The 26489-nt window shown below is 39.1% G+C and overlaps 1 protein-coding gene across 3 annotated transcripts in view; it reads left to right on the forward strand.

Moving 5' to 3' along the window:
• The window catches only part of LARS1 (leucyl-tRNA synthetase 1), a 69056-nt gene that overhangs the window by 21226 nt on the left and 21341 nt on the right, over positions 1-26489 (forward strand). For all 3 annotated transcript variants that reach the window (XM_071098262.1, XM_071098261.1, XM_071098263.1), the window contains 15 exons: positions 857-920; positions 2234-2301; positions 2403-2628; positions 6398-6485; positions 6563-6639; positions 7135-7188; positions 8366-8506; positions 10633-10710; positions 15482-15567; positions 15656-15721; positions 15843-15925; positions 16646-16784; positions 17121-17333; positions 19901-19958; positions 24163-24226. In XM_071098262.1, the coding sequence (XP_070954363.1) occupies positions 857-920; positions 2234-2301; positions 2403-2628; positions 6398-6485; positions 6563-6639; positions 7135-7188; positions 8366-8506; positions 10633-10710; positions 15482-15567; positions 15656-15721; positions 15843-15925; positions 16646-16784; positions 17121-17333; positions 19901-19958; positions 24163-24226 (1505 nt within the window). The remainder of the gene's footprint in view (positions 1-856; positions 921-2233; positions 2302-2402; positions 2629-6397; positions 6486-6562; positions 6640-7134; positions 7189-8365; positions 8507-10632; positions 10711-15481; positions 15568-15655; positions 15722-15842; positions 15926-16645; positions 16785-17120; positions 17334-19900; positions 19959-24162; positions 24227-26489) is intronic.

Here is a 26489-nt window from a genome sequence, read left to right on the forward strand (position 1 = left end):
CATGGAGGTTCATGCCTATAATCCCAGTGCTTTGGGAAACTGAGGTGAGGGGATTGCTTGAGACCAGGAGTTTGAGACCGGTCTGGGCCACAAAACGAGACCGCATCTCTCTCTATATAAAAAAATTTAGCCAGGCATGGTGGCATGTACCTGTAGTCCTAGCTGCTTGGGAGGATGGGGCAGGAGGATTGTTTATGTGAATAAACAAACACCTTGTAGCCTTCTTTTTCCATTATCTTTCTGTTTTGAAAATACTTTGTTTCTATTCTTTTGTATCCTTTGTTTTCCTTTTTTCCTTACCAGTGTCTTAATTTCTCTGGGCTGCTTCGTGTTTATGACAGATATGACCAGGGAGAATGGGAGTGTGGGCTTTTATTATCTTACTAAAGATTCTGTTCCGTATTCCCTACCAAGAGGAAAAGTAATCATTTTATTTGTGTTTTATTTTATATTTTGTTCTATAAATTAAGATTCTTTGTTGATTATGTAGATTAATCAAGGAAAATAACTTAAGAAATGAAAATAAGTTACTTTCCTTGATTAATCTACATAATCAACTTCCTTCATAGTTTCATTTGTTAAGACAATTTATGTTTTATAATCTTTCGTTCAGTACCACAAAGCCAAGATCAGTGTGTATTTTCCAGTGGTATTACCTTTGATGAAGGTAGAAAGCTTTCATTAAATAAGTAGGTTGACAGTGGAACTACCATAAGAGTATACATAATAGATACAGATATCTACTTAGAAATTTTAGTTATAAGACATGTAAGAAATTAGGTGCAACATAGGCAAATATGTTAGGATAAAACGTGAATATTATAATAATATTTGTCACTTTTTGTTTATTTTTTAGGTATACCATTTATTCTCCAAAAGATGGACAGCCTTGCATGGATCATGATAGACAAACTGGAGAGGTGATTATTTATGAAACAGAGTAGCTATTATAGTAATCCTTAATATGACCACAGAGTTTAAGAAATAGAAACCTAAAAATAACTTCTTTGCAGTGCTGAGGGATATTGTCCTGATACTCTGGTGGGTATGAAGAGGAGATGGGATATCAATACAGCTACCTGTATTGTGTGTAGTACCTAGCTACCGTAAGAGTCATCTGAGGACAGCTGCATCAGTTTGTTACAGGAACGCACATTGTTGAGCCTTACCCCGAAATTGCTGAATCAAAAGTTCTGGGGGTGGGGCCCAGGAATATCTTTTTACGAGCTCTCAATGTGATTTATATGCGTGTTAATGTTATGAAGCACCATCTGGAAAATAAATAGCTCTAAAAAGAAAGCACGGGGAGAGGTAATGAGATATGTGACTTAAGATTTAGTGTCCACAGATTCCATTTATATTTGCTTTGATCATGTGCCTTGTTACTTATTTCCAAAGTACTTCTAGCCATGCCTAGAAGTTCATTCTACATTCTTGTAGAACACATTATTAACATTATTCTCTGAAATACTTGAGTAAATCAAGAGTAAGTGATTTGGCTAAATCCATGGCACAGTAAAAATCAATGACAATGCCAGCATCTGAACTTATGATTCCCTATGATTGTGTCATTCTTTATTACCATCTTTGAACATATTTTCAAAATCAGCCTTCAATTTTGATGTAACTTATCTAAGTGAGAGTTGATCAAAATTTTAAAAGATTTGAGAGACTTAAGAAGACCCAGTAAAGTTTTAATATAGCCAATGGCAGCAATATCCTAGATTACAGTAATCCTTTGTAGACTTTTCAAAGCATTTTTCATCCGTTCTCTTATGAGTTCCTCAGGACAGTCCTATCTGCGACACAACATCCTTATTTTACCAATGAGGAAAGAAAGGCTTAGAGGCTCTGATTATGACTACCTTGGATCCAACCATTAGTAAGGAAGCACACTAAGTTTAGAACACACATTATCTCTGACCTCTGGTCCAGTATCTTTCTTTGATGACTACTATGTGGGACATGCCCTGGGATGGAATTAGTGTTGATTGTGTCTTCTCACCTTCATTTTGGCAAACACTATTTTGGGCAATTACTCCAAATCTCTCCTAACATACCGGACTTCTGTGTGGGTATGGTTAGCACACCACTGGCAGTCTCTTCTCTGGCAAAAAAAATAAATAATGCAAGAACCCATTTTAGGGATTTGAATCAGATCTCTCACATAGATTAGCAGGTTTAAGGCAAGTCTTTTTTTTCCTTCAAATTTTTGTATCATTTATTTGCTTAGGGTGTTGGACCTCAGGAATATACTTTACTCAAATTGAAGGTGCTTGAGCCATACCCATCTAAATTAAGGTAGGTTTGCCAGAGGAATTGCTTCATCATTTCTGAACCATCAGATAGTTGCTACAGAGTTGACAACATGTTTTTACATCAATATTTGTTTTTTTTCTTAGTGGCCTGAAAGGTAAAAATATTTTCCTGGTGGCTGCTACTCTCAGACCTGAGACCATGTTTGGGCAGACAAATTGTTGGGTTCGTCCTGATATGAAGTACATTGGATTTGAGACGGTGAATGGTGATATATTCATCTGTACCCAAAGAGCAGCCAGGAATATGTCATACCAGGGCTTTACCAGAGACAATGGCGTGGTGCCTGTTGTTAAGGAATTAATGGGGGAGGTAAGTTGGATAGCAGATTTTTTATTTTAATGCATACATTTCAAGGAAAATTTCAACAATGAATATTGAGAAAAGAGCATCACAACCTTAAAAAATGAGGTGTACATGCAGTAAAGTGTGTACGTCTTGTGTATTTTGGTGCATTTTCATATGTATATACACGTAGGTAATCACCACTTAAATCAAGATATAGAACAGTTTAGCACTCCAGAAAGCTCTCTCATGTTCATATCATTAGTAGTCACTTCTCTCCTCCAAAGGTAACCACTGCTCTGACTTCACCAAAGATTATTTGTTGTTCTTGAACTTTACATAATGGAATTGTACAGTCTGACTGTTTTGTGTCTGGCTTCTTTTGCTTACCATTATGTTTGTGAGATTCATACATGTTGTAGGAGTAGTTCTTTTTTTATTGTTGTGTAATATTCATTGTATGACTGTATCATGAAGATAGCATATGTGATTTTTTTTTTTTTTTTTTTTTTTTTTTGAGACGGAGTCTCGCGCTGTGTCACCCAGGCTGGAGTGCAGTAGCGCGATCTCGGCTCACTGCAAGCTCCGCCTCCCAGGTTCACGCCATTCTCCTGCCTCAGCCTCCGAGTAGCTGGGACTACAGGCGCCTGCCACCACGCCCGGCTAGTTTTTTGTATTTTTAGTAGAGACAGGGTTTCACCATGTTAGCCAGGATGGTCTCGATCTCCTGACCTCGTGATCCACCCGCCTCGGCCTCCCAAAGTGCTGGGATTACAGGCTTGAGCCACCGCGCCCGGCCAGCATATGTGATTTTTGGGTTTCAAGTCGGTAAATATCTGGTTGAAAAATATAGGCAGTCCTCCCCAAGAGATTTAATAGCTGCATTAGAGATTATATTATTTTAAAAATACTATTACCTGAATTCCTGGTAATACTAAATTTGGAATTGTAGCTGCTTTTGTTTTTTTTGTGTGTGAAGAAAGTCTTGGTCGATATTAGTTAAATCTGGACGGTTACACAACTCATCTACTTTATTTTATTTTTATTTGTTTTTGTAGACAGTTTTGCTCTTATTGCCCAGGCTGGTGTTCAGTGGCACAATCTCAGCTCACTGCAACCTCCGCCTTCTGGATTCAAACGATTCTCCTGCCTCAGCCTCTTGAGTAGCTGGGATTACAGGTGTGTGCCACCATGCCCAGCTAATTTTTTGTGTTTTTAGTAGAGACAGGGTTTCATCATGTTGGCTAGGCTGGGCTCGAACTCCTGATCTCAGGTGATCCACCCGCCTCGGCCTCCCAAAGTGCAGAGATTACAGGCGTGAGCCACTGCACCCGGCCGCATCTACTTTATTATCCGTATTTCTGAGTGTGTTTAATTCCATTTAGTGAATGCTGATCTTTAGTATCTTAAATAATTTTTTAAAAAGAAAAATGTGAGTAGAGTACCATCTCAGTTCTTTTAAATTGAACTCTTTTATTTCTTGTTTTATACTTTCTTTTTATTTGATTGCAATATATTTACAAGTCCCAAAATTCAAAAAACACAAAAAGATACAAAAGTTTCCCATTCTAGAGGTAGGTAGTAATATCTATGTCTTGTATATCATGGAAATATTTCATGTATACACAAGCGAATATGCATATACTCTTTGTCCCTCTGTTTTTACACAAATGGCAATATGCTTTATATGCATTGTACCACATCTTGCTTTTTTATTTATATCTTGGCAATCATTTTGTCAGTACACAAACAGTTTCTTTATTCTTATTTTTTATAGCTACATAGTATTTCATTGTTTGGCTGTACCACAGTTTACTTAACCATTCTCTATTAATGGACATTTGAATTGTTTCCTGCCTTTTTCTGTTAAAAGCAGCACTGCCACATCTCCTTAGTTCCTAATATTGGAATTTTGTCTGAGAAGTTCTTGGGAACAGTATTAGGGACACACATATTTTCCTATTCTTAAACTTTTCTCCCTGTTAATTTGAGCAAATTCTGGAGTGAGGGACATGGATGTTATAAATTGCAAAATAGTTTCAACCTTTAAAATAGTTATAATATTTAGCTGTTATCCATATGACTGCAAATTCTATAAAGGCAGGTTATGTGTATATGTATGAATAAAATGGAATGGGTGGGAATTATGTGTGGAAAGGAAAAGCGTGTTCCTTAGCTAGAGCAAGCAGCTGCAAATTCTTTGTTGCCATCTGATAATCTGGGTCTAAAATTGCTTAATCTTTAGGATTTTTTCAAGTGAAATTAGAACTATCCTTTTACTTTGTTTTCATAATTACTATTTTAAATAGATACATAGTACTCATTCTTGTTCCTGTAACATATTTAGTTAAATCATTTTTTCTATCATTGAAAGCTTTAGTTGTTTCCAGGCTTTCCTAGTATAATTAACTCAGCATTAACTCAGCATTGGGCAGACTTGTTTAAGAAAAAATAATTTGTTGTTGTTGAGTCTGAGTTACAGGAACATTCTGTGGCTTTTGCTGTGGATTCCTATATTTTCTTCAAGGAATACAATGTCACAAACAATGTATTAGTGTACTCATGTCATCACAACATTGACAGATTTAGTTATTATAATTATCAAAAATTATTTTTCCTGGACGGATGTGGTGACTCATGCCTGTAATGCCAGCACTTTGGCAGGCTGAGGTGGGTGGATCACCTGGGGTCAGGAGTTCAAGACCAGCCTGGCCAACATGGTGAAACCTCGTCTCTACTAAAAATACAAAAAGTACCCAGGCGTGGTGGTGGCTGCCTGTAATCCCAGCTATTTGGGAGTCTGAGGCAGGAAAATCTCTGGAACCTGGGAGGCGAAGGTTGCAGTGAGCTGAGATCGCACCATTGCACTCCAGCTTGAGTAACAAGAGCAGAACTCCGTCTCAAAAAATAGAATAAAAATAAAAATAATTATTTTTCCTCTAGTAGGTATAAAAGAATGTGTTTTGTTTTACTTCATGTGTATTTTATTTATATCCATTTCCTTATTTTTTTGAGACGGGGTCTCCCTCTGTCACCCAGGCTGGAGTGCAGTGGCGTGATCTTGGCTCACTACAACCTCCGCCTCCCTGACTCAAGCGATTCTCCCGCTTCAGCCTTCCAAATAGTTGGGACTACAGGTGCGTGCTGCCACGCCTAGCTAATTTTTTGTATTTTAGTAGAGACGGGGGTTTCACCACGTTGCCCATGCTGGTCATGAACTCCTGAGCTCAGGCAATCCGCCTGCCTCAGCCTCCCAAGGTGTTGGGATTACAGGCGTTAGCCACCGCGTCCAGCCTATATTCATTTTTTAATTGACAGAAATTGTATTTATGGTACACAACATGTTTTGAAATATATATACGTTGTGAAATGGCTAAATTGAAGTAAATAACAAATTCATATCTTACGTACTTATGTGGTGAGAAGAATTAAAATTTAAATCAGGTGCCGTGGTGCGCACCTGTAGTGCCAGCTACTTGGTAGGCTGAGACCTCAGGAGGCTTGCCTGAACCCAGGAGTTTGAGCCTGTAGAATGCTATGATAGCGCCTGTGAATAGCCACTACAGTCTAGCCTCGGCAACATAGCAAGGCCCTGTATCTTAAAAAAATCTGCACAGCAATTTTCAAGTATAAAATACATTGTTGTTGCCTAGTCACCATATTGTACAATATAGCTCTTGAATTTATTTCCATATATTTTTGATTACTAGCTTCTCAGGGCTTAAAATATTAACATAGTTTTAATTCTAATGGTCACAATGAATTCACCTTTTATATTGATTTTTTTCTTATGCAGGAAATTCTTGGTGCATCACTTTCTGCACCTTTAACATCATACAAGGTGATCTATGTTCTCCCAATGCTGACTATTAAGGAGGATAAAGGTAAAGAGTTTATTTCTAGAAATATTTTGGTAATCACGTTTTGGTTCTAGTTATTAATTCCACACTTTGTTTTATAGGCACTGGTGTGGTTACAAGTGTTCCTTCCGACTCCCCTGATGATATTGCTGCCCTCAGAGACTTGAAGAAAAAGCAAGTAAGTATCTGAGTTTCATGTTTGTATTTTGTCCTCACCATCTCATTGCTTAGGTACTGCGGAACTACACTGTGGGACTAGGCTAAAAAGCTATGCATTTATCTTTAAACTGCTACCTCTAACTTGTTTCTTGATGTTTATATATTTTCTATGGTTTGATTTTTGAATTTGTTTCACAGAATTTTGAAAAAGTTTTCTGATATTCACATTTTTATTGAAATCTGGCATATGAACCTCAATGTAAGTGATAGGTGTATGTCTATGTACATTTTTGCTTTTGGCTGTGCAGTTTCATTTAGGCTGTTCACTATAACTTTAGCTATTAAATTTTTGAAGGTTATGGATCCCTTTTGAGATATTTGGTAAAGGTAGAAATTTGCCCTCTATGAAGAGAAGAACAAATAATAGTTTTAAGAAAGTTTGGAGGTTGCTTCTCTCAATGATTCTACCAGTGAAGTGTTGATCATTAGTATTAACTTGCAAATTTTTCTGTAGGCCTTACGAGCAAAGTATGGAATTAGAGATGACATGGTCTTGCCATTTGAGCCGGTGAGTACATAGATAATTCAGAATATTCACATCCATCTCTTTATCAGAAAAAAAGAAGAGCTGACATGTTTTCCTTGTAACAAAATTAATTGGTGGAGTATGAAAATAAGAGAGAGAGTTTGCTTAAGGATTTACTCACTTTAATTTGATACCTGCTATGGTAGATAAGAGCGAAAGGAAAACTAACAAGCATTTTCTTACTACCTGGCCCCTGCAGTTCGGGAACAAATAGCTTTTTAGCATCTCCAGTTTTATAGTAGCTTGCTTTGCTAGTATGATCAATTTCCTGGCTTCTAAAGACAAAATTTTGCTCTTTTCATGAATGTTTTTTTGTAACCATAATAACTTTAACAAAATCCTGTACGACTCTGTTTTATGTTTCTTGTATTTTCATGTTAGCGTCTATAGAAGAAAAACTTTTAAATTACTAGCAAATGATTTTCATTTCATGAAAGATCCAGAGGAATTAATGTAAACCAAAAGCATAACCATCCATGAAACTAGTTGTTTATATCAGCAGTCCCCAACCTTTTTGGCTCCAGGGACTTGTTTCGTGGAAGACAGTTTTTCCATGGACTGTCAGGGTATGGTGGGGGAATGGTTTTGGGATGAAACTGTACCACCTTAGATCATCAGGCATTAGATTCTCATAAGGAACATGCAACCTAGATCCCTCCATGCACAGTTCACAATAGGGTTCATGCTCCTATGAGAATCTAATGCCACCCATGATCTGACAGGAGGTGAAGCTCAGGGGGTGATGCTCACCTGTTGCTCACCTCCTGCTGTGCAGCCTGGTTCCTAATGCCACGGACTGGTACCGGTCCACATCCTTGGGGTTGGGGACCCCTGGTTTACATCATTTTGCTAGTTTCAGCATGAATTACTTAGATAATTATATGCCAGTGGAGGATAGAATGCTGGCAAAGGTGTGTGTGGTGGGGGAAGGGCATTGGGGTTGTTGATACACAGAGTATGGGTGGTTCCTGTGGAGAGTAGGAGGACAAATTTACATCTGGAAGTTAGTCACTCTGTGATTACTTAATGTGTGGCAGTGTCATAATGATATATACAATCTGAAATGACTTAATTGGACATTAGAGGCAAAAGGACTTGTGCCCTATAGACCTATGTGTTCAGTCAGTGTGAACACGTTTCTGATTGCTGTTTGCTGCAGGTGCCAGTCATTGAAATCCCAGGTTTTGGAAATCTTTCCGCAGTAACCATTTGTGATGAGTTGAAAATTCAGAGCCAGAATGACCGAGAAAAACTTGCAGAAGCGAAGGAGAAGTTATATTTAAAAGGATTTTATGAGGGTGTAAGTAATAATTTTTTTTAGTTTTTATTTGATTTACTCCATGCTCTGTGATTTTCTTAATTAGAAAAAATGTAGAAAAATTTAACGTAGTTTCAACTATACATTGATTTGAGAGCTTAATATGAGAATGTATTCTATTTCCAAATTTCTATCTTTTGTTTTTGTCATGTCCTTTGCCTAAAAGCATTTTCAGAAATTTTTTTTTGTGCCCTCTAGGAATCTCTGTGGAGTGAATTTCTTGACAAGATATTTCAAATTAGTTCATATTATGCAGTAAACTTCAAAGGTTTATTGAATGGAGAATTCCTGGTCCTTTTTTTGCTCTTTTAGTTAGGGAGTTCATATTTTAGATAAGCAGTTTTATCCAGTCCATTAGTTTATTTATTAATGTCTACTAAGTGCCAGGTAAGTCCAACAAACATGTTCTGAACCATTCTTTTCTCCTAATTGTGCATACGTTAATGTGGTTTACATTTCCATGGAAAGAAGGCTGGGCTAGAGAACATAAAAATCCAAGCAAGTTGTTAGGTGCTTCAGATTCAAATATTTTTAAGGACATCAACGAGAATGGTTTTTAGTTTTAGCTTTCCTACATTTTTCTGGATAACCAAGAATTGGTTATGTATCTTGTTTTGAAGTGACACATATTTTGAATGATGATAAAAGCCAACACTTATGCAGCACTTATATATTAATTTACTTAATTCTGAAAATAACCCCATTCTGAAGTAGGCACTCTTATCCCCAATTTACAGATGAGGAAATGGAGGCACAAAGAGATTAACTGATTTACTTGAGATTAGCCAGATAGTTAGCCAGTAGGAACTGGGATGCAAACTAGGTAGCCTGGCTCTGGGATTTGCGTGTGTGTGTGTGTGTGTTTGTGTGTGTGTGAGACGGAGTCTTGCTGTGTCACCCAGGCTGGAGTGCAGTGGCACGATCTCAGCTTACTGCAGCCTCCAACTTCCAGGTTCAAGAGATTCTCCTGCCTCAGACTCCCAAGTAGCTGGGACTACAGGCGCGTGCCACCACGACCGGCTAATTTTTGTATTTTTAGTAGAGGCGGGGGTTTCACCATATTGGTGAGGCTGATCTCGAACTCCTGACCCCAAGTGATCTGCCCACCTTGGCCTTCCAAAGTTCTGGCAGTATAGGCTTGAGCCACTGCACCTGGCCAGATTTGTGTTCTTTTTTTTTTTTGAGATGGAGTCTTACTCTGTCGCCCAGGCTGGAGTAGAGTGGCTCAATCTCAGCTCACTGCGACCTCTGCCTCCTGGGCTCAAGCAATTCTCCTGCCTTAGCCTCCCGAGTAGCTGGGATTACAGGCGCCTGCCATCACGCCCAACTAATTCAGATTTTTGTTCTTAATCACTACACTCATTAAATATAACTTTATAATGTTGGATTAAATAGATATTGAAGTATTTTGGTATGTTAGAGGTTTAGAATGTCAAAAGAGAATGCATGTCTTTTCTACCTAAGATAGAAACAATTTGAGAGAAATATAAGAGTCATGTAGATGAATATAAGAGTCATGGAGGTGAAAATATCTGCTTTATTACCAAAGAAAGCTGGAAGGGGATTGAGGCTTAATCGATGGCAACAATGGATAAGCTAATACTTTGCCCTAGAATGTAATTGGCCTACTGAGAAAAAGATAGAAGTGAAAGAGTAGGCCTCCTTCTAGGAGCAAGCTTTATCAGATGGCCAGGCAAAGAATACTCACTTGCAGCAGGTGGGTTTAGAAAGAGGAGCCTAATGAGATGAAGCCGAATATGCTTAGTTCCTTCAGAAACCACCAGGAATGAGGTGAGTGAGTGTAGTTGAATTCCGTCCATGTGGAAACTTAAGAAGAAGTGAAAGTGAGTATTCCTTCCTAATCATGCTCTCACTAGGTATCTCAGTGATACATAGTGAGGTGGGTATCACTGACAGAATGATAAGTGTGTTATAAATATTAGTTATCCATGCTATACCAAAATGAAAACTTATTATAAATGTGATAAATTTCATACTAAAAATATTTCGGTGGGCAGAAGCAAATTTAGTTAGGGAAAATTAGGGAAGAAACTGAAGGCGGATTCTAACTGTTTTATATGTGTTTTTCTCCCTTCTCATCCTTTTAGATCATGTTGGTGGATGAATTTAAAGGACAGAAGGTTCAAGATGTAAAGAAGACTATTCAGAAAAAGATGATTGACACAGTATGTGATAGGCTATGCTCTGAAGGCTGTTTTAGGAGAGCTATTAGTTAATAGACTTGACAGTGTTATTAGCAGTGAGTTCTACAGTAGAACCTGGAGCTGTAATACAGATATAATATAGTTTTAAGGCAAAAATAGACCTATTTAGCAATTCATTTAACTTGAACATCCCATCTATAATGTTGATAAAGGTAGTGTTCTAAAGTTGATGTGTGCATAGCATATACAGAGAACTTTGATGATATTTCTGGCAGTGGCCATTTTAGATACTGGTAGTTACAACCCTTTCTTTCTCTCGTGTTTTTTACGGTCATCCTCCTCTAACCCCTCCATTTTTGTTATAACTCTCTTCTATTTAGCTGAGTTAACCCTTTACATTTTTATTTTTGACAACTTTGTATACCCATAATATAGAGAGACAATGGTCTTTTAGGCTTATTGAAATAAAAAAGCAGCAATTTCCTCATCACTTTTCCATAATTTAAATTTCTTTTCCTTGGTGGGGGTAACATTTAATCGTTTTAGTATTGATCTCCATCTCTTTTTTTGAGATGCAGTTTCGCTCTTATTGCACAGACTGGAATGCAATGGCGCTAGCTCAGCTAACTGTAATCTCTGCCTCCTGGGTTCAAGTGATTCTCCTGCCTCAGCCTCCTGAGTAGCTGGAATTACAGGCGTGAACCACCATGCTGGATAATTTTGTATTTTTAGTAGAGATGGGGTTTCTCTATGTTGGTCAAACTGGTCTTGAACTCCCGACCTCAGGTGATCTGCTCGCCTTGGCCTCCTAAAGTGCTGGGATTACAGGCGTGAGCCACTGTGCCTGGCTGATCTCCATCTCTTACAGATATCTGATCTAAATGCTTCTAATGTGATTTTTTTTTTTTTTTTTCATGGTTAGGTATCAGCCACTAACCTCCTACTCTTGGAAGAAGTAGGAGGAAGATCAAGGTTACACTCTTCCCCCTACTTTTTGTTTTCTCTAACGTCCCACATTTATTGGTATATACTACTCCATACCCTGTCTTCTCCATACACTGTAGTTATAAAAAATGTTAGATCAATAGTTATTATTTACATTTTTGAGACATGGCTCATCCATAATGTAGTGTACAATAATTTTTCATCCTCAGCTTTTGGTTTTCCCTGGGATTAATAATTATGTTTTTTAAAAATTCTTAATTTAAAATATACTTATCAGTACTCCATTTCTCAACTCTTTCCCAACTGTCTGTTTCTTTTCTTACTCAGGTCAAACACATCAGTGTGCTTTCAGTTCCACTCAGAGAAAGCTCTTCCAGAGCTCCTCTTGAGCTGGATCTCCTGTTTCCTTAATCCCATGTCTATGTCCTTCTTATATTCTTTCTCACTTTGGTGAAGATCTGCCTCTGATAGCTTTTCTGATAAAGGGTACCTGGAAGGTAAATTGTTATGACTTTTCAAGTGTGAAATATGTCTTCTATCTTTATATTGGATTGCCTGGGTATAGATTCTGGATTAGAAATAATTTTCCCTTAAAAACTTGAGGGTATTACCTCATCGTCTTTTGGTTCATTGATGCTATTTAGAAGTTGAAAACTCTGTGGTAGTGACTGATGTTTTTGTAAGTAACTTGTTTCCTCTGACTTTGGAGGCTTGTATAATCTTTTTTCTCACCGTGTTCTGCAATTTCATGATTTGCCTTGGTGTAGGTCAATTTTCATTCATCCTACTGGGTGCTTGGTGGGCTCCTTCAGTCTGGAAACTTGTGTACTTCAATTTGGGGAACACTTCTTGACTTTTTTCTTGATTATTTTTTCTTATTCTCTGTTTTCACTTTTTGAATTCCTGTCATTCAGATATTGAACCTCTTAGATCCTGGCAGTCCTGTTGGTCCTCTTTGTGGGATAGTCCCTCATCGTTTTCTTCCAGAGCATTTATTTACTATGTGCTTTTATGTACTATTTGTGTGTGTGTGTATGAATACAAATTTATAAAAACTTTTTTTAAAGAATCGTTGTATGGAAAATTGAATATGTATCACCCAGACTCAATAATTACTAATTTTGGGCCAGTTCAATAATTGATTCTTGTTTTCTGATTTTTTTTTTTTTTAAGAGACAGGGGTCTTGCCATATTGCCCAGGCTGTTCTGGCTTTGGGCTCAAGTGGTCTTCCCACCTCAGCTTCTTGAGTAGCTGGGACTACAGGCATGTGCCTCCATGCCTGGCTGATGTGTTGTAGGATGATGTTCTTGTTTCATAGACAAGACGTCTCTGAGGAAGACTGCTGATATATAATATATTTGGGTGTAAAAAGAAATGTTTTTGCATATGGGTAGGACTTGTCACTAGGCTTCACTGGGGGAGATCTAGAAAGGGCCATTTGGGCCTTGGGGCCTGGATGTTACGTTTTTTTTAGTGTTTGCTTTTGGGTTTGTTAGATTTCCCTACAGAAGATTCTGCCAATCTCTAGCTCAAAAGGTCTAAGTGGCCAGGCACAGTGGCTCACGCCTGTAATCCCAGCACTTTGGGAGGCTGAGGCGGATGGATCACTTGATGTCAGGTTTGAGACCAGCCTGGCCAACATGGTGAAACCCTGTCTCTACTAAAAATACAAAAATTAGCCAGGCGTGGTAGTGTCTGCCTCTAATTCCAGCTATTCGGGAGGTTGAGGCATGAGAATCGCTTGAACCTGGGAGGCGGAGGTTGCAGTGAGCCGAGATGGCGCCACTCCACTCCAGTCTGGGTGACAGAGTGCTGTCTCAAAACAAACAAACAAGAAGTCTAAGCAACTGAGCATTTTGGGAGTTGGATGGGAGAAGATAGCTAGGAATGTGTACCAACATCTCGTGTGCTGACTTTCACTTAACTCCCCTACTTTTACTATGATACTTGGAACTTTGTCTCTAGTTCAGAGACTTTCTTTTACCTTTTCCAGAGAATTAGCCTTTTTTTTTTTTTTGGTTCTGGTATAGGTAGGGGCAGTATATGGGGTTCTAACCTCTATTTTATTTTATTTATTTTATTTTATATTTTATTTTATTTATTTTAATCTTATTTTTTTTACCACTTCCCAGATACCCACTTCTTTAAATGACTTTAGTTGGTGCTCCTCTTTTCAGTCTCACTTATCTCACCTTATCTCTCTTTTCTTTCTTTTTTTTTTTTTCGGAGTTTTGCTCTTGTTGCCCAGGCTGCTGGAGTGCCATGGCACAATCTTGGTTGGCTCACTGCAACCTCTGCCTCCCAGGTTCAAATGATTCTCCTGCCTCAGCCTCCCAAGTAGCTGGGCGTTACAGGTGTGCACCACCATGCCCAGCTAATTTTGTAGTTTTAGTAGAGACAGGGTTTCTCCACGTTGGACAGGCTGGTCTCGAACTCTTGGCCTCCCAAAGTGTTGGAATTACAGGTGTGAGCCACTGCACCTGGACCTTATCTCTATTTCTAGAGCTATTTAATGCCACCAATTTCTGAGACTCTTAGAGGTACTGGAGTACAGAGTGGATTGCTTTTCGGCTTTTTCTATTGTTGTCTTAGGATTTAGATAGCTTTTTAATTTTTGCTAATATATTTGTCATTCATGTTGCTTTTTTGTTTTCAGAATTCAGTTAATATTTTTTCTTCTCTCGTTCATTTTGACTTTGTAGGTTCATGCCATTTGTAAAACCCTCTTGTCTTTTTATTGGAATTTTGAACAGGAGTTAAATGTCTGTTTTTGATCTACCATCTTTAAACCAAAATCCCAGCTATTTAATTTCAGCATGAAGAATTGCATTAAAAACAGAGCAGTGAATCATTTTTTGAATAATAATGCTGAATTTTATTTTAAAAAATTATCCTAGCCTAAAATGTTTAGGATCATCATAGCATTAAGAGAGATTTATATTTGGTAAGAAATCAAAAGCATCATCATCAATTTTCATGCTTAAAAGTATTTAGGATCATGATAGCATTAAGAAAGATTTATATTTGGTAAAAAATCAAAAGCATGGTCAGTTTTCTAGTGGAAATTTTTCATGGCACTATAAATCTTTAGTAACAAGATTTTCTATGTTTAGTGTTTGTATATCTTTTTTTTTTTAAAGCAGTTTATAAGAAGGATGAAAAGCTGCCATAGGGCTGTGCACAGTGGCTCACAGCTGTAATCCAAACACTTTGGGAGGCTGAGATGGAATACTTGAGCCCAGGGATTCGAGACCAGCCTAGGCAATGTAGTGAGACCCCATTTCTATAAAAAAATTTAAAAATTAACTTGGTGGAGTGACATGTGCCTGTAGTTCCAGCTACTCAGGAGGCTGCAGTGTGCAGTAGAAGGGTCACATGAGCCAGGAGGTCGAGGTTGTGGTGAGCTATGATAGCGCCACTTCACTCCAGCCTGGGTAACAGAGCAAGACCCTATCTGTCAAAACAAAAACAAAACAAAACCAAAAAACACAAAACCCCAGAAAACTGTCATAGGAAGCCTAACCTTCAAACCATAGGATTCGAAACTGCTAACCATCTTCTGTGTTTTTTTCCTTTTTGTTCACTTTTTAGTCTTTCACTGAAATGAAATAATCAGTAGGTAGAGAAAGTGATCCACTTGATGAAGATTCATGCCTTTTTAAAAGCAAGTGTTACATAGAAAGAAAGGTAGAAGATAACTGACCCTGGGAAGGCGGGGAAGACATAATGAAAATGTGGGCTTTCAGTTATTGGTGGTATAGCATTTTTTTAAAGCAATTTTTATCCTTGAGGAATGAAGATTGATTTGACATAGTATCTAATATTTGTTTGTTTACCTTCCTTTAGGGAGATGCACTTATTTACATGGAACCAGAGAAACAAGTGATGTCCAGGTCGTCAGATGAATGTGTCGTGGCTCTGTGTGACCAGTGGTTAGTCTCTTTTATAGCAAGAAAATTCCCCTAGTCAGTGTACTCATCTTTGACTTAAAAAAAAAAAAATCAATTTGTTCACTCGTAGGTACTTAGATTATGGAGAAGAGAATTGGAAGAAACAGACATCTCAGTGCTTGAAGAACCTGGAAACGTAAGATGGGAGAAAGTGATGAGGGAAGAAAAAGGAGATGAAAAATGTGGAAAAAATAAAGTTGAAATGCAACATAAAAGTGAACCAATAAAGATACACTTTGTCTTTTGCTGTTTTCTAGATTCTGTGAGGAGACCAGGAGGAATTTTGAAGCCACCTTAGATTGGCTACAAGAACATGCTTGCTCAAGAACTTATGGTCTAGGTAAACAAACTTGACATTTTTCTGTTTGGATAACTTTGCCAGTTACAAGGAAATATACGTTTTTACCCCCCCCCCCCCAATTCTATTGTTTTCTGAATTGAAAGCAAGAAGTTTTCTTTGGATGGTCAGGAAAACTAGGATATAGTCCACTATCATCTACTATGTGGTAGAAATATGCCTTCTCTAATCTGTATAGATTTTATGGTGTGTCTTTTTTATAGAGAGACTCCAAGCTTCAACCATTTGTCTTTTTTTTTTTTTCTTTTTTTGAGACAGAGTCTTGCTCTGTCGCCTAGGCTAGAGTGCAGTGGCGCGATCTCGGCTCACTGCAACCTCTGCCTCCTGGGTTCAAGTGATTCTCCTGCCTCAGCCTCCCGAGTAGCTGGGATTACAGGCAACCACCACCATGCCTGGCTAATTTTTTTTGTACTTTTAGTAGAGACAGGGTTTTACCATGTTGGCCGGTTTGGTCTTGAACTCCTGACCTCAGGTGACCCACCCACCTCGGCCCCCCAGAGTGCTGGGTTTACAGGCTTGAGCCACCGTGCCTGGCCCATTTTGTCTTTTATCTACCATTTTATTTTTATTAATTATTCAAGAATAATTTAAGAACTTCCTAAATAAGTAGCTTTGTAAATGCTATAGCCCTCTTCTTAAAAATGTGGATTCTATAGATGAAATGTCTCTTAGGTTCCTCATGTGTTACTTTTTATTTTTCAGGCACTCACCTGCCTTGGGATGAGCAGTGGCTGATTGAATCACTTTCTGACTCCACTATTTACATGGCATTTTACACAGTCGCACACCTATTGCAGGGGGGTAACTTGCATGGACAGGCAGAGTCTCCGCTGGGCATTAGGTTGGTAAACAGATAAGGGAAAGGAGCATAATTTGTCAGTAAGAGTTGTGATATTTGATTTACATATTGAAATGTTTTAATAAGATTTATGTAGCAGAATTTTGTCATGATGTTTTTGCTTTTTTACTGTTGAACTGGGAAAAATTAATAGATGGCCCTTACTATCATCATCTATTCTTCATTCTTGTGGAAGCTGTTGTCCTTGTTTGTTCCTGTAACTACATTAAGAAAGAGATTCCTAATCCATCAATACCTGAAGAGATTCAGGTATTGATTCTTCCAAAGAAATTACATATATGTATATATAATAGTTTGTTTTATTTATTTTTAATACAGACCACAACAGATGACCAAGGAAGTTTGGGATTATGTTTTCTTCAAGGAGGCTCCATTTCCTAAGACTCAGATCCCAAAGGAAAAATTAGATCAGTTAAAGCAGGAGTTTGAGTTCTGGTATCCTGTTGATCTTCGCGTCTCTGGCAAGGATCTTGTTCCAAATCATCTTTCATATTACCTTTATAATCATGTGGCTATGTGGCCGGAACAAAGGTGAATGATAAAATAGGTGTGGACTAGATTTATTGATTGTCAATAGTGGTGTTTTGTGGCTTCAAATATCTAAGAAATTATCGCGGACGGGATAGTATAGATTTGCCAGTTACGTTCTTTTTCTTATCTTAAATATGTACTAAAACAGAAAGGCCACCTCCTATCTGTTGCATCCAGAAATCCACATACCTACCCCAAGCACCAAAGCATGTCATATTTCAGGTGCATTGCTGGTCTGCTAGTAATTCATTTGACCTGTTAAATGCAGGAATTATTCTAGAACATTAGAATTGGAAAGAACTTTCTCTTTAGAGCGGAGAGCCCCAAGGTTCCAGCATTAGTTTTAGTAACATTCTGACTAGAGTCTGTTTCTTCAGAGGAATCCTTCTGTCCTTTTCCCTCTTTACCCAGACGTGTCTACTTTTCTCTCTAGTCCCTCAAGTAGCTGAGGAAACAAACCTCTTAGTCTGTTCAAATTTTATTTCATAAAACCAAAACAATTTCTTATGCCTTCTTGTATTTAGAATAAAATTACATTTTTTTCCTCAAGGATAAAATGAAGATTTTGAAGTAAAGGAATAAAATAATTTTTTTTTTGAGACAGAGTCCAGACTGGAGTGCAGTGGCATGATCTCGGCTTGCTGCATCCTCTGCCTCCCGGGTTCAAGCAATTCTCCTGTCTCAGCCTCCCGAGTATTTTTTATTTTTTATTTTTTTGAGACAGAGTTTTGCTCTTGTTGCCCAGGCTGGAGTGCAATGGTGTGATCTCAGCTCACTGCAACCTCCGCCTCCCGGGTTCAAGCGATTCTTCTGCCTCAGCCTCCCAAGTAGCTGGGATTACAGGCATGCACCACTATGCCTGGCTAATGTAGTATTTTTAGTAGAGATGGGGTTTCACCATGTTAGCCAGGCTGGTCTTGAACTCCTGACCTCAGGTGATCCACCCACCTTGGCCTCCCAAAGTGCTGAGATTACAGGCATGAGCCACTGTGCCCAGCCCAGAAGAATAAAATAAATTTAATGTCGTTCATACACTACTTGTCATCCAGTGTTATTACTTACCTTATGTATTTATTTATTTATTTTTCGACAGATTCTCATTCTGTTATTTGGGCTGGAGTGCAGTGGCACGATCTTGGCTCACTGCAGCCTCGACCTCGCGGACTCAAGTGATCCTCACACTTCAGCCTTCCAAATAGCTGGGACTAGCCACATGTCACCTTGCCTGGATAGTTTTGTTTATTTTTTTATAGAGACGAGGTCTCACTTTGTTGCCCAGGCTGGTCTCAAACTCCTGGACTCAAGTGGTCCTCCTGTCTCAGCCTCCCAAAGTACTTGGATTACAGGTGTGAGCCACCGTGCCTGGCCCTACTATTTTTCTCTATTGTTTACAATGCATTTTTAGGCAAATTGGATATCTCAGAAGTATTCTTTACCAATAAGTTGAGTCTTCATTCCTTTGCACCAATTTTTTTCACATTTGTTAGGTTTTTAAAAATTACAGATAAGTAATGACGTCAAGAGCTTATGCCAGGTACTTTTTAAATCACTTTTAATAACTCTTTTTATGACAGCTTTTCGAGGAAGGTCTTTAATATTCATGTCTATAGGCAGGGAACTATACTGAGGAATAAAGAGGAACAAATCATAACCCAAAGCTACCCAGCTAATGAATGTTAGTACAAGTATGCAAACCCAGAGAGATTGGCTCCAGAACTCTTGCTCTCAACCCCCCATATGATCTCATTGCTAGAATGAATGAATGGCATGTACATAGTTTGAAAATTTAAAGAGTACATAAAGGCAAAAAGTTAAAAGTGAACTTTTACCCTTGCCTGCACACTACTCTATTTCCCAAAACTCATCATGATACTATTGGTTTCTTGTGATTTTATATACCAGCATCTGATATCTTTATTTGTTAATATATACAAAGGTACCACATTGTTTACACTGTTCTGTCTTATGTTTTCACACACACACGCGCGCACACACACACACACATACATATATATATATATTTTTGAGATGGAGTCTTGCTTTGTCACCCAGGCTGGAGTGCAGTGGCGCGATCTTGGCTCACCGCAACCTCTGCCTCCGAGGTTCAAGCAACTGTCCACCTCAGCCTCCTCAGCAGCTGGGATCACAGGCGCCCGCCACCACACCCGGCTAATTTTTGTATTTTTAGTAGAGATGGGGCTTCACCATCCTGGCTAGGCTGGTCTTGAACTCCTGGCCTTGTGATCCTCCCGCCTTGGCCTCCCAAAGTGCTGGGATTACAGGCGTGAGCCACCGTGCCTGGCCTTCACATATATTTTTAAGATCTTTTTATATCCATACTTGTAGCCCCACCTAAGTAGTTACATCATTGTATACCTGTATCCTAGTTTATGTAGCCAGTCCTTTGCTTTGTTTTCATTTCCCATTACAAAAAGGACTACAGTATATATCCTTGCACTTTTATCTTAGCAAACCTTTATGAGTGTATTAGCTTTTACCTCAAAATTTTAAGCCAGAACTATCATCTTTGTTTCTTATTTTCTGTCTTTAAACATTTATCTGTGAAGTGACAAATGGCCTACAGCTGTGAGAGCAAATGGACATCTCCTCCTGAATTCTGAGAAGGTAAGGCTTATTGCATCTTGAAAGTTTAAAATTCTGCGGAAGGCTTTTCAGATTTAGGGTATTGCACTTTTTTTTTTTTTTGCGACGGAGTCTTGCTCTGTCACCCAGGCTGGAGTGCAGTGGCCGGATCTCAGCTCACTGCAAGCTCTGCCTCCCGGGTTCACGCCATTCTCCTGCCTCAGCCTCCCGAGTAGCTGGGACTACAGGCGCCCGCCACCTCACCCGGCTAGTTTTTTTGTATTTTTTAGTAGAGATGGGGTTTCACCGTGTTAGCCAGGATGGTCTCGATCTCCTGACCTCGTGATCCGCCCGTCTCGGCCTCCCAAAGTGCTGGGATTACAGGCTTGAGCCACCGTGCCCAGCCTGCACTTTTTTTTAATGTGTGTAAGAAATAATGTGTCCAAATGTGGTGCCTTGTGTCTGTAGTCCCAGAGCTTTGGGAGGCCAAGATGGGAGGATCACTTGAGGCCAGGAGTTCAAGACCAGCCTGGACAACATAGTGAGACCCCATCTCTACCAAAAATTTAGTAAATAAATAAGAAATAATATGAATTAATCAGAGTTGAAAACCTTCTAATTAGCATATTTAGGACTAAGCATAAATTAATTTTTATCTTTAAAATTGAGCAAGGGGAGTAGATAGTATTAATTGAAGGGAGAGATAGGGAAAAGTTACCTATTTGTAACATTTGTATTTAGAGTGGCAAAAGGTGACACAAATTGTGACTGAAGTAAAGAGAGAAAAAGACAGACACAAGGACAGGAATCATAAAGAGCTTAGCATTGTGACCCAGAAGAGTTTTCTTTTCCTTTTTTTTTTTTTTTTTTTTTGAGACGGAGTCTCGCTCTGTAGCCCAGGCTGGAGTGCAGTGGCCGGATCTCAGCTCACTGCAAGCTCCGCCTCCCGGGTTCACGCCATTCTCCGGCCTCAGCCTCCCGAGTAGCTGGGACTACAGGCGCTGCCACCTCGCCCGGCTATTTTTTGTATTTCTTAGTAGAGACGGGGTTTCACCGTGTTAGCCAGGATGGTCTCGATCTCCTGACCTCGTGATCCGCCCATCTCGGCCTCCCAAAGTGCTGGGATTACAGGCTTGAGCCACCGCGCCCGGCCTCCTTTTTTTTTTTTTGTGATGGAGTCTCACTCTTTCGCCCAGGCTGCAGTGCAGTGGCACGATCTTGGCTTACTGCAACCTTCACCTCCCAGATTCAAGCGATCCACTTGCCTCAGCCTCCTGAGTAGCTGGGATTACAGACCTATGCCACCATGCCCAGCTAACTTTTGTTTTTTTCCGGAGAGATGGGGTTTTGCCATGTTGGCCAGGCAGGTCTCGAACTCCTGACCTCAAGTGATCCACCCGCCTCGGCTTCCCAAAGTGCTGGGATTACAGGCATGAGCCTCTGTACCCAACCGGTTTTTAATTTTTATTTTTAAACAAATCCACTTTTATTTATTGACTTTTCATTAGTTTAAATCCTTGAGGGGTATAGCATCACTCAGATTCTGTGTCCAATACCTTTAGCAGGAAGATCATTTAGGAATTTGGCGTGAACCATGCTACTGTTCCCGTGGGGCCCAAGTTACCTTTCCCCAGATTATTCTGGTTTTGTTTGGTTTGCTGCCAGGAGTCACTGACTTGTTCTTTGCTTTGTATACATAAGCCCATCTCTTGCCCAAATAGAATTCTATTTCATCTTGAGCATAAATACCTTCATTTTTTTTTTTTTTTTTTTTTTTTTTGAGATAGAGTCTCGCACTGTTGTCCAGGCTGGTATGCAATGATGCGATCTCAGCTGGCTGCAGCCTCCACCTCCCGGATTTAAGCGATTCTCCTGCCTCAGCCTCCCGAGTAGCTAGGATTACAGTTGCCTGCCACCATGCTCGGCTAATTTTTTTGTATTTTTAGTAGAGACGGGGTTTCACTATGTTGGCCAGGCTGGTCTTGAACTCCTGACCTTGTGATCCACCTACCTCAGCCTCTCAAAGTGCTGGGATTGCAGGTGTGAACCACCACACCCAGCTGACACCTTCAATTTTAAGAAGAGCTGTGTGTTCTGGAGACACTGCTCATAGCCAGCTAAAATGGCCTTGGACCATAGCCTTCCAGCCATATTTCCTTTTAGAAGTCCTGCTCCCAGCAGGCCTCCATAGGATCCAAGATGACAGAAAGAGCTATTTTTTTAAGTTGAGAAAATGGCTCGGTGCTTTTTGTTTTATACTGTGACTGGCCACTAAATTAGTAGAATGATAGAATTTTGGAGTCTGTAAGATTTTTAGGTGTCACTTAATGCTCCTTCCCAAGCAGTATAGTAGTTCTCTCCATGCTTCTACTGTTACTATCCCTACTGTTACTGTTAATGATATGGGTGATTTTTTTTTAAAACAGACTACATAGGACTTTATCTTATTAATCAATATCCTCAACATGAGGTTATGCAAACTTGACAGACCCCTCACTTGCCCCTATCATACTTCTGTGCAAATTAGAGAAGGGCACCCCTCCTTGACTTAAAAAAAAAAAAAGGTACAAAATTATTTATTCCTTATTAATAAAAATGGTAACAAATTAGGATTTGTTACAACCAGTGAATTTTACTGTAACCAACAGAATAGCAATGACAGTATTAGTTGTCATAAGTATCTACGTCATAATGAAAATAGTTGTAGGGGGCTGGGCACGGTGACTCACACCTATAATCCCAGCAATTTGGGAGGCCAAGGCGGGTGGATCACTTGAGTTCAGGAGTTCGAGACCAGCCTGGCCAACTTGATGAAACTCCATCTCTACTAAAAATACAAAAAATTAGCCGGGCCTGGTGGCGGGCACCTGTAATCCCAGCTACAGGCTGAGGCAGGAGAATTGCTTGAACCCGAGAGGCAGAGGTTGCAGTGAGCCGAGAACGTGCCATTGCACTCAGGCCTGCGTGACAAGAGTGAAACTCCATCTCAAAAAAAAAAAAAAAAAGAAAAAAGACAATAGTAGATTTAAACAAAGGGTGGATGATATAAATTGCATTATGTAACATCAGACTTAGCCTGTGCCCTAATATTGAAAGGTAATAAAAAAAAATTACTTTAAGATAATCTGTGGCTGGGTGCTGTGGCTGACGCCTGTAATTCCAGCACTTTGGGATGCCAGGGCGGGCAGATTATGAGGTCAGGAGTTTGAGACCAGCCTGACCAACATGGTGAAACCCCATCCCGACTAACAGTACAAAATTTAGATGGGAATGATGGTGCGTGCCTGTAATCCCAGCTACTCAGGAGGTTGAGGTAGGAGAATCCCTTGAACCAGGGAGGTGGAGGTTGCAGTGAGCCAAGATTACACCACTGCACTCCAGCCTGGGTAACAGAGCAAGACTCTATCTCAAAAAAAAAAAAAAAAAAAGGTAATCTGTATATTAGACAGAAAAACTGCTGTTTAGAAGCACAGGTGATTTTAATAGATTTTGTTAGATCAACAAGGAACTTTTGATTATTGAGCTAGTTTCTTCTTTGTAAGTCAGAGAGGAGCAATACATTTATTCTTGTTAGAACTTGACATTTTCTTTGGTCTGTCTGAATGTTGTACTATCCTGATTTTATTAGAACAAGATATGTATTGCCATGTAGTATAATAGAAAACTGGTATAATCATTTCCTTTTGATATCAGCATAGTTATACTAATGACATACAGTTTTAAAACAATAAAGATTGCTAGGCTGTGAGTGGTGCTTCTTCAGATGCATTGCCCTAAGACAGAACACAACTTGAACAACCAATTATTGTGACCCTAATGATAGGAGGGTTCCTAAAATCATAATTCCAACCCATGAGCGGATCCATTCCATTTCTGAATGATTCTAATTCCCGTAAAGCTCTTTCTTAAGTAAACAGCTGGTGTTCCAGAGTTAGAGCGGAATCATTACACATATCTAACCCAATTACCAGGAGACAGTGTAGGCTGAATCAGTGGACTGAGTGTAAGTCTGGAGGTCCTCTCCTAGCTGCGTCACTGAGCTGAGTAACCCAAACAAGCCACTTTATTGGGTGAAATTCAGTTTTCACCTCTCTAAAATTAGTGTAATAGGTCTTTTCCTTTCCATATTTCCAATTCCTTTTTGTTTTTATCTGGTCATGGCCAACCTAGTTAATTTATTCGACTGATTGGTTTATTTTATTTATATTACTACTATTAATGCTTGATCACTGACTCTCTATTTCAGATGTCAAAATCCACAGGCAACTTCCTCACTTTGACCCAAGCTATTGATAAGTTTTCAGCAGATGGTGAGTAAACATTTTTCTTATTGCTGTTCCATAGGGTCCAGTTCTCCTTAGATTATAGAAGACACGTTAAAATTGGTGTTTTACTTTTAACTTTCTGTTTTGCTTTTAACAAAATTTTAAAATATTAATGTTTCCTTTGTTGGAGAGCAACATGATATTTAATATATAAGAATTGCTGACATGATGTGTTCAGGAACAAATCAAGCTGAAGTTACTTTGAGTCTTCTTTTAATGAACTCATTATCATTGCTAAGATTCAAGACTTGTTTTGTAGAGATGTTGAGTATGGGCCAGGCATGGTGGCTCATGCCTGTAATCCCAGGACTTTGGGAGGCTGAGGTGGGTGGATTACCTGAGGTCAGGAGTTCAAGATCAGCCTGGCCAACATGGTGAAACCCTGTCTCAACTAAAAAAAAAAAAAAAAAAGTAGCTGGGCCTGGTGGCGGGTGCCTGTAATCCAGGCTACTTTGGAAGGCTGAAGCAGGCTGAGGCAGGAGAATTGCTTGAACCCGGGAGGTGGAGGTTGCAGTGGGCTGAGATCACACCACTCCAGCTTGGTCAACAAGAGTGCAACTCTGTCTCAAAAAAAAAAAAAAAAAAAAAGTTGAGTATGTAGGAAGCTTTTCCAAGATATTTCCTCTGTATTTGGTATTCCATTCTTATTAACTGAGACAGAGTCTCGTTTTGTCACCCAGGCTGGAGTACAGTGGCATGATCTTGGCTCACTGCAACCTCCATCTCCGGGGTTCAAGCAATTCTCATGCCCCAGCCTCTCAAACAGCTGGGATTACAGGCATGTGCCTGCACGCTTGGCTAATTTTTGTATTTTTAGTAGAGATGGGGTTTTGCCATGTTGACCAGGCTGGTCTCGAGCTCCTGGCCTCAAGTGATCCATCCTCCTTGGCCTTCCAAAGTGCTGACATTACAGGCATGAGCCACCGTGCCTGTCCTGTATTTAGTATTCCTAAAGGTGTCTGGAACCTGGGAACATTGATTTTTTCAGAAAATTGTTTTTTTGTCTGGCCTCAGTCCTATTACATTTTATTATTATTGTGTCAAGAGAAGAGATGCACTATCCTGAAAGAACCATTCATTTCTTATATAATTAGTCATTGGTCTTCATGGTACTTCTTTTTATTGGTCATGGCTAACTCAGTTTGTGTTCTCAGTATTTTGATTGGACACCAAAGTCAAAGAGAGAACTGTATCCAAATAATAGAGTTAGTCTGTTTCTTACAAGTTATATAAGCAATTATAAAACCACTTTATGTATATATTAGGATTGAATAAATAAGTAAACAGGTAGATAATGAGAACCTCTGCCTCATGGAGCTCACTATCAGAAAAAGAAGCTATTAAGTAAGTAAAGAGAATATGCTAGAATGAGCCCAATCATGGAGTCAGATTGGATTTGGTGATAAAAGTATGAGCTCATGATTGTTATTTTATGTATAGATATATAGATATAAAAATAAACAGCCGGGCATGGTGGCTCACACCTGTAATCCTAGCACTTTGGGAGGCTGAGGTGAGCGGATTACCCGAGGTCTGGAGTTTGAGACCAACCTGACCAAAATGGAGAAACCCTGTCTCTACTAAAAATACAAAATTAGCTGGGTATGGTAGTGCTTGCCTATAATCCTAGCTACTCAGGAGGCTGAGGCAGGAGAATTGCTTGAATCCGGGAGGTGGAGGTTGCACTGAGCTGAGATCGTGCCATTGCATTACAGTCTGGGCAACAAGAGCGAAACTCCATCTCAAACAAACAAAAAACATAGATATGTGTATGTATGGGTTAGTATACAAATATGAACTGTTAAGTGGAAAAGGCAAAGTGTAGAACCTGAATGCTTTGATTGGACACCAAAGCTAAAGACAGAAAGAACTACATAATGAGTTCCCTCTTTTTTTTTTTTTTTCAACAATATAGTGTTCCATTATAGGGATATCCTACAGTTTAATTGATGGACATTTAGGTTTTTTTTTTTTCAATATTTTAGAATGGAAGATTTTGGTAGTACTGAGAGATGAGAATTGAAAAAGTAAAGTTTTATTAGTGGTAAACTTGTAAGAACCTAGTTTCACAACTGAGAAAAATTCATATGTGTTTGTACACATAAGGCACCAGTGTGTATTCTCATGCATTAAAATATATTTTGCTACCTCTAAATGAGGCTGAGATGTTGATAAGAAAACCACAAAGAAACGTGTATCTTTATCCCCAGTTTATCATTTTCTATCTCTGCCTCATTAAAGATCACTT

The sequence above is a fragment of the Macaca nemestrina genome, chromosome 6 (assembly GCF_043159975.1).
Source record: "Macaca nemestrina isolate mMacNem1 chromosome 6, mMacNem.hap1, whole genome shotgun sequence".
In the NCBI taxonomy this organism is placed as follows: Eukaryota; Metazoa; Chordata; class Mammalia; order Primates; family Cercopithecidae; genus Macaca; species Macaca nemestrina.